Source organism: Alligator mississippiensis, chromosome 10 (assembly GCF_030867095.1).
Source record: "Alligator mississippiensis isolate rAllMis1 chromosome 10, rAllMis1, whole genome shotgun sequence".
In the NCBI taxonomy this organism is placed as follows: Eukaryota; Metazoa; Chordata; order Crocodylia; family Alligatoridae; genus Alligator; species Alligator mississippiensis.
Genome location: NC_081833.1, coordinates 3633917 through 3646178, shown reverse-complemented (window position 1 = coordinate 3646178; position 12262 = coordinate 3633917). Strand labels below are relative to the sequence as shown.

At 48.5% G+C, this 12262-nt stretch overlaps 1 protein-coding gene across 10 annotated transcripts in view; it reads left to right on the top strand.

Annotated features, from left to right (window-relative positions):
• ATXN2 (ataxin 2) overlaps positions 1–12262 on the top strand; it is a 66741-nt gene that overhangs the window by 8381 nt on the left and 46098 nt on the right. For 9 of the 10 annotated variants that reach the window (XM_014598476.3, XM_059713367.1, XM_019486818.2 and 6 more), the window contains one exon: positions 11279–11315. Coding sequence is in view for 1 of the 10 variants with exons in the window: in XM_059713363.1 (XP_059569346.1) it covers positions 1682–1860; positions 11279–11315 (216 nt within the window). In the remaining 9 variants the exon portion in view is untranslated. Of the gene's footprint in view, positions 1–1590; positions 1861–11278; positions 11316–12262 lie in introns of those variants that run through there. The other variant, XM_059713363.1, reaches the window with a different exon arrangement.

Here is a 12262-nt window from a genome sequence, read left to right as displayed (position 1 = left end):
AGAAATGACTAGCTGGGCATAAAATGGACTAAAGGGGAGAATTCAAGTGGAGTTTCTTGAAACGTTGGCTCCGCACGCTGCGAGCGTTTCCAATTAAAGAATTCCTGCTCCGGTGTCCATTTCGGCTGGCATTTCCTGTCCTCCAGCCAGTAATGTGTCACCACATCATTATTCAGGCCTGCAAGGTAAAACAAAGCAAGAAACTTAGGAGCCAAATGTACGAGGTGGGGGGGGGGGGAGAAGCTAATTTTAAGAAGCTATTAAATGTTGGCGTGTTCCTTGCGTGCTACCACCCACAGCTCCCCTAACCCTACGGGAAAGCAACCGCTTTGCGAGCAAGGTGTATAAATAATGCCTGCCTCGTGGCATAATTCCTCTTTATTAGACTCGAATCCTGGGGGATCACGAGTCTCGACGAACGCCGCCGGACTTCTCGCGGGTTTGGCTATCCGTCCACTCGGCGGCAGTCCGGCAACTACACGAGCTCACGCTAATTACGGACGCTGACTCCTTAAAAATTATTTAAGCGGGACAGCCCCAATTTTTTTTCTCGTACGTATGAATTAGCCGCGCTCGGAGAGAACTAGTAACCAAAGTCAGTGCAACCAGTGCCACCAATGCATCCAGCCTGAGACCACGAGTTAAAAACGCCAGGCTTATCATCGGACGTAGCGAGGATGCTGACGACGATGATGATGATGTTTGTTTTGAGGTGAATTGGCCTGTCAGGCTCTACAGCAAGATTAAACACTGCTTAAAAATAATAGCCCTGGGGAACGTGAGCCCTGAAAGCTGGCGATCCAGGACGATAATCCCCGCTGAGCCGGTTTGGCTTTCAGCTGGAACCGGAGGTATTTGGTGACCGAGCGCCGCAGCCGGTGTCCGACACCAGAACCGGGACAAGCCCGCGCCCGTCCCCGCCAAGGGCTGCGAGGCGAGGCGAGGCGAGGCGGGCGAGTGATGGAGGCCGCTCTCCGGTGGCAAAAGGGGCAACTTTTGCCCCAGACGACGGGGCAGAGACGCGCGCTGATGTCCGAGGTGTTTGTGAGTGACTCGCGCCCCGGCCCCGGCCCCGAGGGGGAAGCCGGGCCCCGTGCTTCGTGCTTCACGGGTGGGTGGGCCGCGGGGAGCCTCGTGGGCCGCGTCCGGGCCCGTGCGTGCGCGGAGCCTGGCGCGCATGTGGGGGAGGCCTGTGCCTGAGGGGCGCGGCGCCGGGGGCGGCGTGCGGCCTAGCCGGGCCCAGCGGCTCCCCCGCGGGCGGGCGGGCAGCCGGGCCGGGCCAAGCCTCGCGGGAGCCCCCGGCTCCTCCCCGCGCCTCACGCGGCCGCCTCACCGCCCGGACCCTTCCGACTCGCCCCAAAGAGTCCGGCCGGCGCCCCCCGCCCGCCTGCCTCTCCCCCGGGCGGGCGCGCTGCCTGCCCCGCGAGCCCCTCGCTCGCTCGCTCGCTCGCTCCGTGGAGCCGGGCCGGGCGCGGGCGGGGCTGCGCTCGGCGAGGCGAGGCGAGGCGGGGCCGGGCCAGGCGGGCGGCCGCAGCGTGCCGCGTCCCCTCCCCCGCGGATCCCTCCGCCCCGCGCCGCCCGCCGCCCGCCCGCCCGCGAGCCCGCCCGCCTGGCCCCGGCTCCGGCTCCGAGTCGCGCTGTGGCAGCGAGCGGCCGAGGCGGCGGCAGGAGCGGCGCGGCCATGTCCCTCAAGCAGCAGCAGCAGCAGCAGGCGGCGGCGCAGGCCCCCGGCGGTGCCCGCAAACCCCCCGGCGGCGGCAGCGGCGGCGGTGGAAGCGGCGGCCCCGGCTCCGGCTCCGGCTCCGGCTCCGGCCTGCCGGCGGCGGCGACACCAGGCGGCGGGCGGCAGAGCGCGGGCAGGTGGGTGCGCTGCAGCGCGGCGGCGAGAGGCCATTTTCCCGGGCAGGGCCGGGCCGGGCCGGGCCGGGCCGGGCCTGCCTCGCCTCTGCCTCTGCCTCCGCCGGGGCCATGTTGCGAGCGGGGCGCCTCGGGCCCGGCCTAGGCCGCGCGGCCTCCCCCCGCGCCCCGCGCCGAGGTGAAGCTGAAGGACGGGCCGGGCAGCGCGGCGTCTCCCCGCCGCTCCTCTGCCGGCTTATCCCCCCCATAGCCGCGGGGGCTCCCGCAGCGGGGGCAGGCGTCGTCTCCCACCCCGCGCCGCAGCCCGGCCCCGGTGCTGGGGTTGCGGCCCCGCCGCCGCCGCGGAGGACGGGCACCTGCTCCTTTCACTTAGGGGCGGGCACGGCCCCTCCATCCGTGCTAGCCGGCCGGCCGGCCGGCTCCTGACGTTTCTGCGGCGATTCGGTGCGAGTATCTCGTGGGGTTGGGTTGGGTTGGGTTGGGGGCGTTCCCGCCTGGACCTATTTATTAGATGGTTCCCTTTTAAAAAGGGGCAAAATCCAGGTGCATGAGAAGTAGATGGTCCCTCCTTGACACCAGACACAACCCAGGTGCGTGAGGAGCAGATGGTCCCTCCTCGACGAGCAGGGCGGCGTTCGAAACGCTTCGCCGTGTTTCGGGGCGCGCGCCCGCGGGACGTGGTGCCGGTCTCTTCCCTGCGATGTAAGCGGCGCGAGGAACAAGCGCGCGGCCCCCGTGGCCAAACGTGACCGGCGGCGGGCGGCTAGTCCGCGTCCTCCTCATATCTTCAGCAGATCTTCGTACCCGGCGCGGTTTTATCGACGTGTAGGCAGGACGGGTGACCCGCGAACAGGCACCGTGCGAAGGGACGCGTGGTTATTTCTCCGCGTTTCTCCCAGCGGGTTTTTTTGGCGTTTGTTGACACGTTCCCCCTCCAGCTGGGACCTGTTTTGAGGTGCCTACAAGTAGAGCCGCTGGCGTGGCGCAAACTCCCCATTTTTAATCTTTTTTTGCTGTCGTAGTACTTGGGGTCGGGAGGAACCGAAACAGATCATCAGTCCGACCCCCTGTTTCTGGACTGTCTGTGTAACTGGGCCCAGTAGTCTTTATTAAAAAGGAAACGCGGTGAAAGTACTTGTAAAAATAAATGAATAAAATAATAATAATAGTTCTCACCAATAAAGAGAGAGAAGCTGAAACATATTCACAGATGTTAGATTTCACAGACGTTGGGGCTGGAAGAGGCCTTACAAGATCACCGGGTCCCAGTGAATTCGGGGTTTTCCAGCTTGCTTCTCGCGGTTCAGGCAGAGTCTCTGCATTTGCCCTTTCCGCGGCGAAAACTGGGTAGTCGATCTTGCTTTTCTCCAGTCTCCTGTAAAAGGAGAGCAAGATGGAAGATGGCTGTCCCACCTGGATGCAGCTGGTCAGGAGTATTGGGCATGACCTCTCCCAGGTCCTGCGGAGGAGATGGCCGCTTTAGAAATGAAACCCACTTGCGGAGAAAATCAGAAAGCTAAACCATCCCTTTATCCCGATGAGCCAATGTGCACAAGCGTGTGTGGGAAGCAACTTCCAGTGACCACTAGACTCCACCTTTGTTACAGTAACTACTTCACAAGACATCAAGGGAACTATTCATACTTCTGTTTTCATTTGAAACCCCCCATATGCTGCACATTGCATCAGTAGCTACTTCTCATAGTTTCACAGCTGTCAGGGGCTGGAAGGGACCTCGCAGATCATCGGGTCCAGCCCCTGCTCTAGGCAGGAAGACCACTGGGGTCAAGTGACCCCAGCGAGGTGGCTGGCCAGTCTCCACTTCCATAGATTTCATAGACATTAGGGCTGGAAGGGACCTTGGAAGATCTTCAAGTACAGCCCCCAGCCCCTTTAGGGAAGGGTAAGAAGGCCTTTGCTCAGAGGACCTGTTTAGTGAATTTTGTCCTACCCCTGATTTTAGTACCTTTCCCAATGTCACCCTTTCTCTGCCTCACTTCTTCCCGATCTCTAAGACCCGAATTATTTCCGTGCTTCCACTTCTCAAGGCTGCTTCAAGGTTTAACTCGATTTTTAAAGTATGGTGCATTCCTCTGAGAAGAAGAGAATTGCACATGTAAAAGAGTTAGCAGGGATACAGGGTCTCGGAGGCCCAAGTTAGTAATAAACCACAAATATGAAATGGCACAGAATTTTCTGAGTAGCCCCAAATTAAATTAAAGTAACAATGTTAAATTATCGGACAAATAAATGGGTAACTTGTAGGTCATTTTAAATAGCGACTAATGCTCATAGATAGTGATTAGTATGGTGTTGCTTGCATACTTTCTCGTAAGCTTTTTAATCAACAGCATGAGCCCCTGACCTGTAGTAATTATGAGGAAGGCGCGTCGATGCCTGTTATAGCAGCTGTCAGAGAATGTGTACTGTAAATCTGACCTGGTGTTCTCTCTTCTCCATATACATGGAAGGGGTGCTAAAAGAGGACTAGCTCTTGACATTATTAATGTATTTGTAGAAAGTCTAATGAAAAGCCTCTCCCTCTTTTTGAGGGGGGAGGCTTTAATTTTGCACCTGCAATATGTGTGTATTTTTATGAAGGCAGTCTCATTTTGTAAAATACTGAATTGAAATGATGTAGGTAGGCTTTCACAGAGGCTCTGAGTGGATGCAGGCCCCAACTGAGAACCTGAAAAAGTACAGTTGTCTAAGGTATTTATCAAACAAAAGAAACTGGTTTGCAGTTTCTGGGTGATTATTTTGCACAGAAAAGCCTCTGGAGCCAACTCCTCCCATCAATTGTTTCCGCAGCCTTAGTAATAGCAATCAATGCCCCAGAAGCATCTTCTATTCAGTTGGTTGAATTTAACAATTGTAGTTTTGTAATTGCATGTCTGGTTGAAACTGCATGGGCGATTTCCACTAACTGCAGTATATAGATCTGTTTCATAGGTTCAGCGCTGCTTAGCAAAGCCAACAGAACTAAGCAAAAGGTTCCATCTGGGGAAAAACCGAGAGACGATTGTATATCTTAGGAAAACTAAGCTGCTTTTCTGTATCCATCACCTCACCTGGAAAAATATATATAAGATGATTGGCTTGTTTTACAGTTCCATCAGCATTAAAGAGCCAAGACCTTTCTGTTTTGCTTATGGCATACATAGTATTACAAGATAGATACTGCAAACAGGATTTATAAGTTATTTATGAAAACTAAATATTACCTATCAGGGAAAACAAGACCTGGGATAGTCCCCTCTTCCAATATGCTCTTAATTTTTAATGCGACTACAGGGCACCCTAGACCCAGAGTATAAGTAAGTACTGGCTCAGTCTGAGTTGGCCACAGAACCATCTTCCTATCAAAGAATGGCTCGGTTTGACTCTTTCGTTAGACAAATACGCTCATTACATCCGATTGTTCTTCCAGTATCAAATGTGTGGAATGGGTTTTTGGGGCTGGCCTGCCCATTTAGAGCCAAACCTTTTGTGGTACCTACAGAGGAAGAATCTTAATTATCCAGTCTTGTTTTAAAGGTCCTCATCAAGAAGTGCACATGCTTAGGTTACACCATCGCTGTAGTGACGGAGGACTTCTCTCATCTTTTCACCTTGCTTAGTACTGGTTATCCTCATGGATTCTTGCTTTCAGTTAGCAGAAGCCTCTTTGGAGCAGGGACTACACCTTTCTATTTCTTTAGTAAAATCTTTGCTTAGTCATGGGTTGGTTCTATGAGAAATAAATTGCACTTGTGTGAGGACGTTTTGGGTTGAGCTATCATTCACTGGAACAGCAACGTCAAGATGCTGGCGTTTAGTAGAAAGCACATGCTGCTGGGGTAACATTGCCATATTTGCGATGACTGAAATCTTGGGGGTGGTTTCTTTCTTTTCTGACTAGCTTGTGTTTCAGTATCTGTAACTTAAAAATGAGAGCTAAGGTTCCTAAAGAGATGTGGCAGCTCAGAACGGGAAAGATGAAAGCTCCACAATTTACCTAACTCCTGGGCCAGTTGAAAAGTTGAGCTACTACTACTTGCGAGTGAGGACAAGGAGAATCTTTGTTTGGAACCCTTGCTTGTGGAAAAAAGGGAAAAGCTAACTTTGTTAATGGACATGCTTAATAGGCATTATAGATCTTTCCACAGCTTGGAAAGGTATAAGAAAAAGGCAGGCACTTTGTTTAGTCCAGCAAGCTAAAAGCCTATGGACCAAGAAGCATCTTTACAGTGACTCAAATGAGATGGTTTTAAAAAGAAAATATAAATTCCTCTTCATTTACTGTGGTCAAATTCAACTTGGATGTTGGAAGCAGTTTTCTTATGGAAATCTCTTGTGATACCTGCAGTTTGAGAACCTGCCCGGCTTGCTTTGAGTCTGGTTGAGTTGACTACTGTTTAAACACTAAATGCTGCATGTTTAAACTCTGCAAGAATAAAAGCGGCAGGAAAGCTAGACTACATCTTTTCTCCTTTGGGTTCCTACCTCTGCTGACATCACTTTTCTGCAAGCAAACTGCCTTCAGTTCCAGGCTCAGCTGGATTATCCTATGTGATGGGCTCACAAAGGGCTCAGGTTAGCACCACACCACAGCCTGGAGTTTGACAAGCGGCTGACCTGTTTAACAGGAAGGCCTCTTCGTCAGCAAAGCTCACATAAAAATAAAGTATGTGGCACCATTTTGCATGAAGGGGATGCCAGCAAGGGAGGAAGGGGATTTCCCCCTGTTGCAGAGTAATTGGACAGCTGAGTTCAGATAAATTGCTGTTGGAGATTTTTGACCATCATCAGTACACAGTGTTGTATAGAGTATAAGAGACAAAGTTGCTGGCTTGGAAAACTACGTTCTCTTCTGGACAGGTGACAGTTTAGAGCATCCGGTTGCCCTCCTTGCTAAAATGGTGGCTCAGCTAGGGGGAGGGAAGTCTTGATGTACTTTTATGCCTTGATTTTGCTTTCTTTGGCCATTTTCCCTTCAAGCCTTTATGGCCCATGGACCAATTTGACAGCCAGGGGAAGATCCCACCCCTACAGTAACTACTAGAGTGAACTGAAACTTTTATGCTTTGGGGAGTGCCTTTCGATCTGGCTATAACCATTCATAGGCATCATTTCTAGCAAGGTTGTTGATCTTATTTGGAGAGAGACAAAACTACCCTCTTGTCTATATGGTAGAACCTTTAAAAGAGCCCTAAACATTAGTGGAAGTCAGTGGTACTTAGGTTGGTTCAGTGTTGGAGTCTTGTGTCCAGCTTTGGGCCTCCTCACTATAGAAAGGATACAGACAAACTGGAGAGAGTCAGCGGAGAGCAATAACATTGGTTTGGACATGACTTATGAGGAGAGGCCGAGGGAAGTGGGCTCGCTTGGTTTGGAGAAAAGAAGACTTGAGCGGGGATTTGATGGCATCTGTCACCTCCCTGCAGGGTGGTTCCAAAGAGGATGGAGCTGGACTGTTCTCAGTGGGGGCAGATGACCAGTGGTCTTAAATTGCAGCCAGGGAGATTTAGGTTGGATAGGAAAAACTTTTTCTCATTAGGAGGGTGGTGAAGCACTGGAACAAGTTGCCAAGAGAGGTGGGGAGTCTCCATCCTTGGAGACTTTTTAAGGCCCGACTTGATATAAAGCCTTGGCTGGGATGATGTAGTTGGGGCTGGTCCTTTTGAGCAGAGAGTTGGACTAGATGTGACCTCCTGAGGTCCCTTCCAGCCCTCACTTTCTATGATTCTGTGACCAATTTGAGAGATTCATAGGTGGGATCTCTAAAAATTACATGGATGTCCACTGCCTTTGTTCATGGCTGATATTATGCACAGTTACCCTGTCCTTTACCCACAGCAGATCTTGCTGATGATTTAAAAAAATGGGAAACTGTAGAGACTGAGGGTAGTAGATATGGCCTTGGTCAAGAGTAAGGCACTAATTTTGCCTGTACCTACTTCATGCTCCTGAGTAGTGAGTTGCTTTCTCTTTCATTCAACTTCACTTTGGGGGAAGTGTGGTCCTGCTGAAACATTAAGTTTGTGCCTTTTTTTGTGCGTGTGCCCAAGCAGTTGACTCAATACGCATTCGCTTATAAGAACTCTGCGTTGTTACAGTCGCATTCGTAAAATATTTAAAAGTTTGGTCCTAGGGCATTAGTCTTAGGCTTGTGGTTAACCTCCAGTAGGATACACTGGTATAATTTGAGTTGGAGTTACTTAAGCCAGTGCAGCCTTACGGAAGGTGACAGTAGATCAGTTTAACACCATCATCTATAAAGGACTAACATTTTTTGGGGGGGGAAAAACATTAGGTTGCATCTGTGGAGTCTAAATTTCTGTGGACTGAGTTCGATTCCACTGATGTGTAGAGTTATATCAGTCGTGTCCCATGAAGTGTGGGGATCCTGAAGTTCAGGGACTGTAGGCATGGATATTTATGGCTTGAACTCCAAGTTGGTAGGAGAAGTTCTTTTTCAAACACCAAATAATTAGTTTGTTTCCAAATAAGAAATTGCGTGCATTTGATGCCTTCTGGGGCTCAGCTCTTTGTTTAAACATTTTGTTTCCATTCTGAGCAAATCAAGGTGCCTAATGGCTGAATTATTGAACATGTTTTCATTGATAAATATTTGTTAGCTCAGGTTCTGATCCTCAGGATAGCAAAGTTTTGGCGGGGAGGGTTTGTAACAGTTTTCAACGATATTTGTGTAACATATGATATATTCTACTATAGAGCCATTTTTCAGAACATTACCCATTTTGTAAATATAGATTATTTTTGGCAGTAAGAAAATTGCTGCTTTCTACTTTGGTTCCCGTGTTGGTGTTTTTGTTTTTGGGGGTTTTTTTGGTTTTTTTTCATGTGTGTAATATACCAGCTTAGTCATTCAGAATCTTCAATTTTCCAGTGTTAGGCAAGTTTCCTTGAATAAAGGAAGGTGTGAATTTTAAAATATGCTAGTTATTCTGCAGTAACTCCATGCATGGGCATTCTTAATCTGGATTAAATAACCACATGGGAAGGTGTTGTGGAATGGCAGTCTTGATCAGTTTTCCTGTGTAGTCAAGCCTATATTAAAGTTCCCTCTTGCACATTTTTATGATACTTCAATGATGTAAGGACACTGAATTGCTGATCCTGAACTCTCTTATTCTGTTGGAAATGTAGATGTTAAAGCCAATATGACCATCCTAATTTGCTTTATTTTCCTTTGTGAAATGCTTTTGATGAAATTTAAGGTTGAAAAGCATTGTGAAAATGCATATTATCAGGATTTGGGCTGAATCCAGTATATATGTTCTTACAGCCAGTTTTCAACTAATAAACTTCAGGTTGGGATCTGAAATTTTCCATATTCAGTCTTGGCCTGTATTGTTGTTTTGAGAGAGAGAAAAAAATATTCTGGCATCATTAGCGTCCTGGATTCTGTGGGGTGAAAAAGAATTCCTCTAATTTTATATAAAATGAAATTGCTTTTTTTTTTTTTTTTTTTACTATTAATATAATCAGCAGTTGAATCTTAGAATACAGCATTCTCAGGATGTCTATTTAGACCCTTCATGAAAATAAGTTTCAAGCATAAAAAAAAAAAAAGATTTTGCATGTTTTAAATTGGAATTTGATATCAAAAAGTGATTTTGCAGCTGATGGCTAACTACTCGTCACAGTCCATACCAACTAAAGTCTGTCTCAGCTGGACTCCGGACTGAAATGAATATGCTCTTTGAGAAGGAGGAGCTCCACAGAAGGAAGGAACCTGCCAAATTCCAGTAGTCTAAATAGCCTAGTTTTTTGTTTTGTGAGTGAGGGGCGAGCAACAGAGGTAGAGCTGATGACATTAAAATACAAAATCTCTCTTGGTGTAGTGTTTTAAAAACTAGGGGGGTACCAATAGATTTTGAGGACTGATACTGGTAGCCAATATTTCAGGAGGCATATAGGCTGATATGATATTGGATACTGCTGCCCTCGAGTGGTAAATCCAGTGTTCTGGAAGGGGAGGGAGGAGGGAAGGGGCGTGGTGGGGCAGATCAGTGCCCCTATGGTGAGGGATGGGGCAGTGGCAGGTGCTGCCCAGCTGGGGCAGGGAGGGGCACAGGAAGGAGGCATGCCTTGTGGGGTGTGGATGGCTTCCACCACTGCTTGCACCCTGGCTGGGCAGGGGGGACCTCCACACCTGGATCTGTATAGCACGGGGTGGGCTCTTCTTGCTGGGCTCAGTGTGGGCTCTGGTAGTGCTGGGAGGAGGCTGCAGCCACCCAAAATTTAGGCACAGCTCCACACCCAGCCCCACCCCGGCTCTTCCTGGTGCCTGGGTGGAGGTGGAGCATTGGACTGGGGCTGTGCCGGGGGGCAGTGTGGGGCTGGGAGCGGAGCTGCGGTGAAACTTGGGGTGGCTGTAGCCTCCTGCTAGCACCTCCGTGCCCAGTCCCGTGCAGTGCCGGCTCTGGCTCCACCCTGCAGCTGCAGCTTGTCCTGCACTGCACAGATCTGTGGGCATATGCTTCCCGCCATCGCCCTCCTGGGATGCAAGCAGCGGCAGGAGCCACCTCCACCCTATGAGCCGTGCTAATGTCCCACGCATGTGTGGCTTCCCTGCGTGCTCATGTGTGCTGTGCCGCCGCGCGTGCGCCGCCCCCCCCCCCTTGCCACCGCCAAATTATCAGCCCCATTGGGCTGATACCTGATATAGATAATTTTCTTTATATCAGTACCAATCCAATATCGGACCGATGTATTGGTGCACCTCTATTAAAAACCAAAAACGAAAACCCTGAAGTTAGAAATGCAAAACTTAAGATAGCAAGAAATCAAAATGCTTTTGTCGTCTACACTACCGTTTCGTAAACAGAAAATGTTTTTTTACCTTAGCTGAATGTAGTGTCTGTAATATTGCTATGCTTTATTTCTGCATTTTTTCGGGCATACAAAGGTTAGCTTGCTCAGTTTAGGACTCCGCTGTAGTACCTGACTCTTTGACACATTAGATAACTTTGTAATTCTTGGTATTTGACCATAAAGTTAAGGGCAGCTTAATCAAAATACTAGACCTTTTCATATCAAGAGGTAACATTTTATCTTAAAAGTGGAATTGCTTTAGAAGTTGCTTTACTGTTTCTTAATCCCTTTTAAATGTCATTGATGTCTTTTATTTAAAATTACTAAAATGCTTGTAAGTTAATGCCTTCTTCTACAGAAATCCAACGGGAGCTTTTTAGTTGACTTCTGCTTTGCTTCTCTAAGGGTATTTTTTTTATCAGGGGAAATACTTTTTGCCCTTTGATTTAGGTTTTTAATTTCTGTAAATTTGGGTAGATTTTCTGTAATCAACTAATTTGCTGGGGTCCTGGAGTTTTTGGAAGGAGGGTGGGGGGTGACTCGAGCAGTCCTGTCCTTGTTCTTGTTGAATCTGATGCATGTATTTTAATAATTTCAGAGGTCGCAGCAGTGGCAAAGGCCCACCTCAGCCTACAGTAAGTACACATTTCTCATTGTATTGTCTTAAGATACAAGAAATGAGTTGCTAAATTGAACTAGGTGTTTCAGAAAGATAGACCTAAATCTGCTTATTTGGCTTGATTTTGGGGAGATGGTCAAATGTCAAATAGTTCCTTTTAATGCCTTTCTGGATAGTCAAGATCTCCACAAAGAAAGAGTTGGATAACGCTTGGTCAAGTATTGGGTGATTAGAATCATAGACTTTGCCTTTGTTAATAGATGTCTCCCCTAAAAACAAAAACACTGAACTTTAGAAGCCAAATTTTTTCTATGTTCTTGGCAGCTATACCATACCTGTATGTACTAGTAGATGTATAGGTGTTGCAAGGGACAATGCCGCCATATTTGTTCCTATTTGAGGCCTGTAACAATAGAGCCTTCCTCAAATGGGAGAACACTAAAGGTAGTACAAGCCATCACTGCGCTGAACAAAAAGTGACGTGATTTAGTGCTACTATTGACAAAGTTGGGCTAGCTTCTTTATAACCAGGAGTTTTGGTTATTTCTGATCTGTATGGCTTTGAAACATGTTTTATGGGTTAGCCCAGTGTGTAGTAATGTATAAATTGGGGCTTAGACCTAGCCTGTAATAAGATTTGATGTATGCAATTTTTATTGCACGATATGTGCAGTTTTCATTGCTGTTCATTTTTTAAGGCAATAAATGAGCTACTTTGTTTGTGGTGGTAGAACGACATGGGAGAGGGCTTGAAATGGTTATCGTTTGACTTCAACTGTTCCCAGACTTGTCCAGTTGCACCCCCTATTGCAGTCAGATTAACTTCATGCAACTCGGACAGGGGACATGGATGCACCAGTCCCCAGCTGCCCCTCACTGTCTGTCCCTGTTGCTCATCCACATTGAAAACTGTATCCAGGCAGCTCTACTGCTGATTTGAAACCGAATTAAGTTGTCCAGATC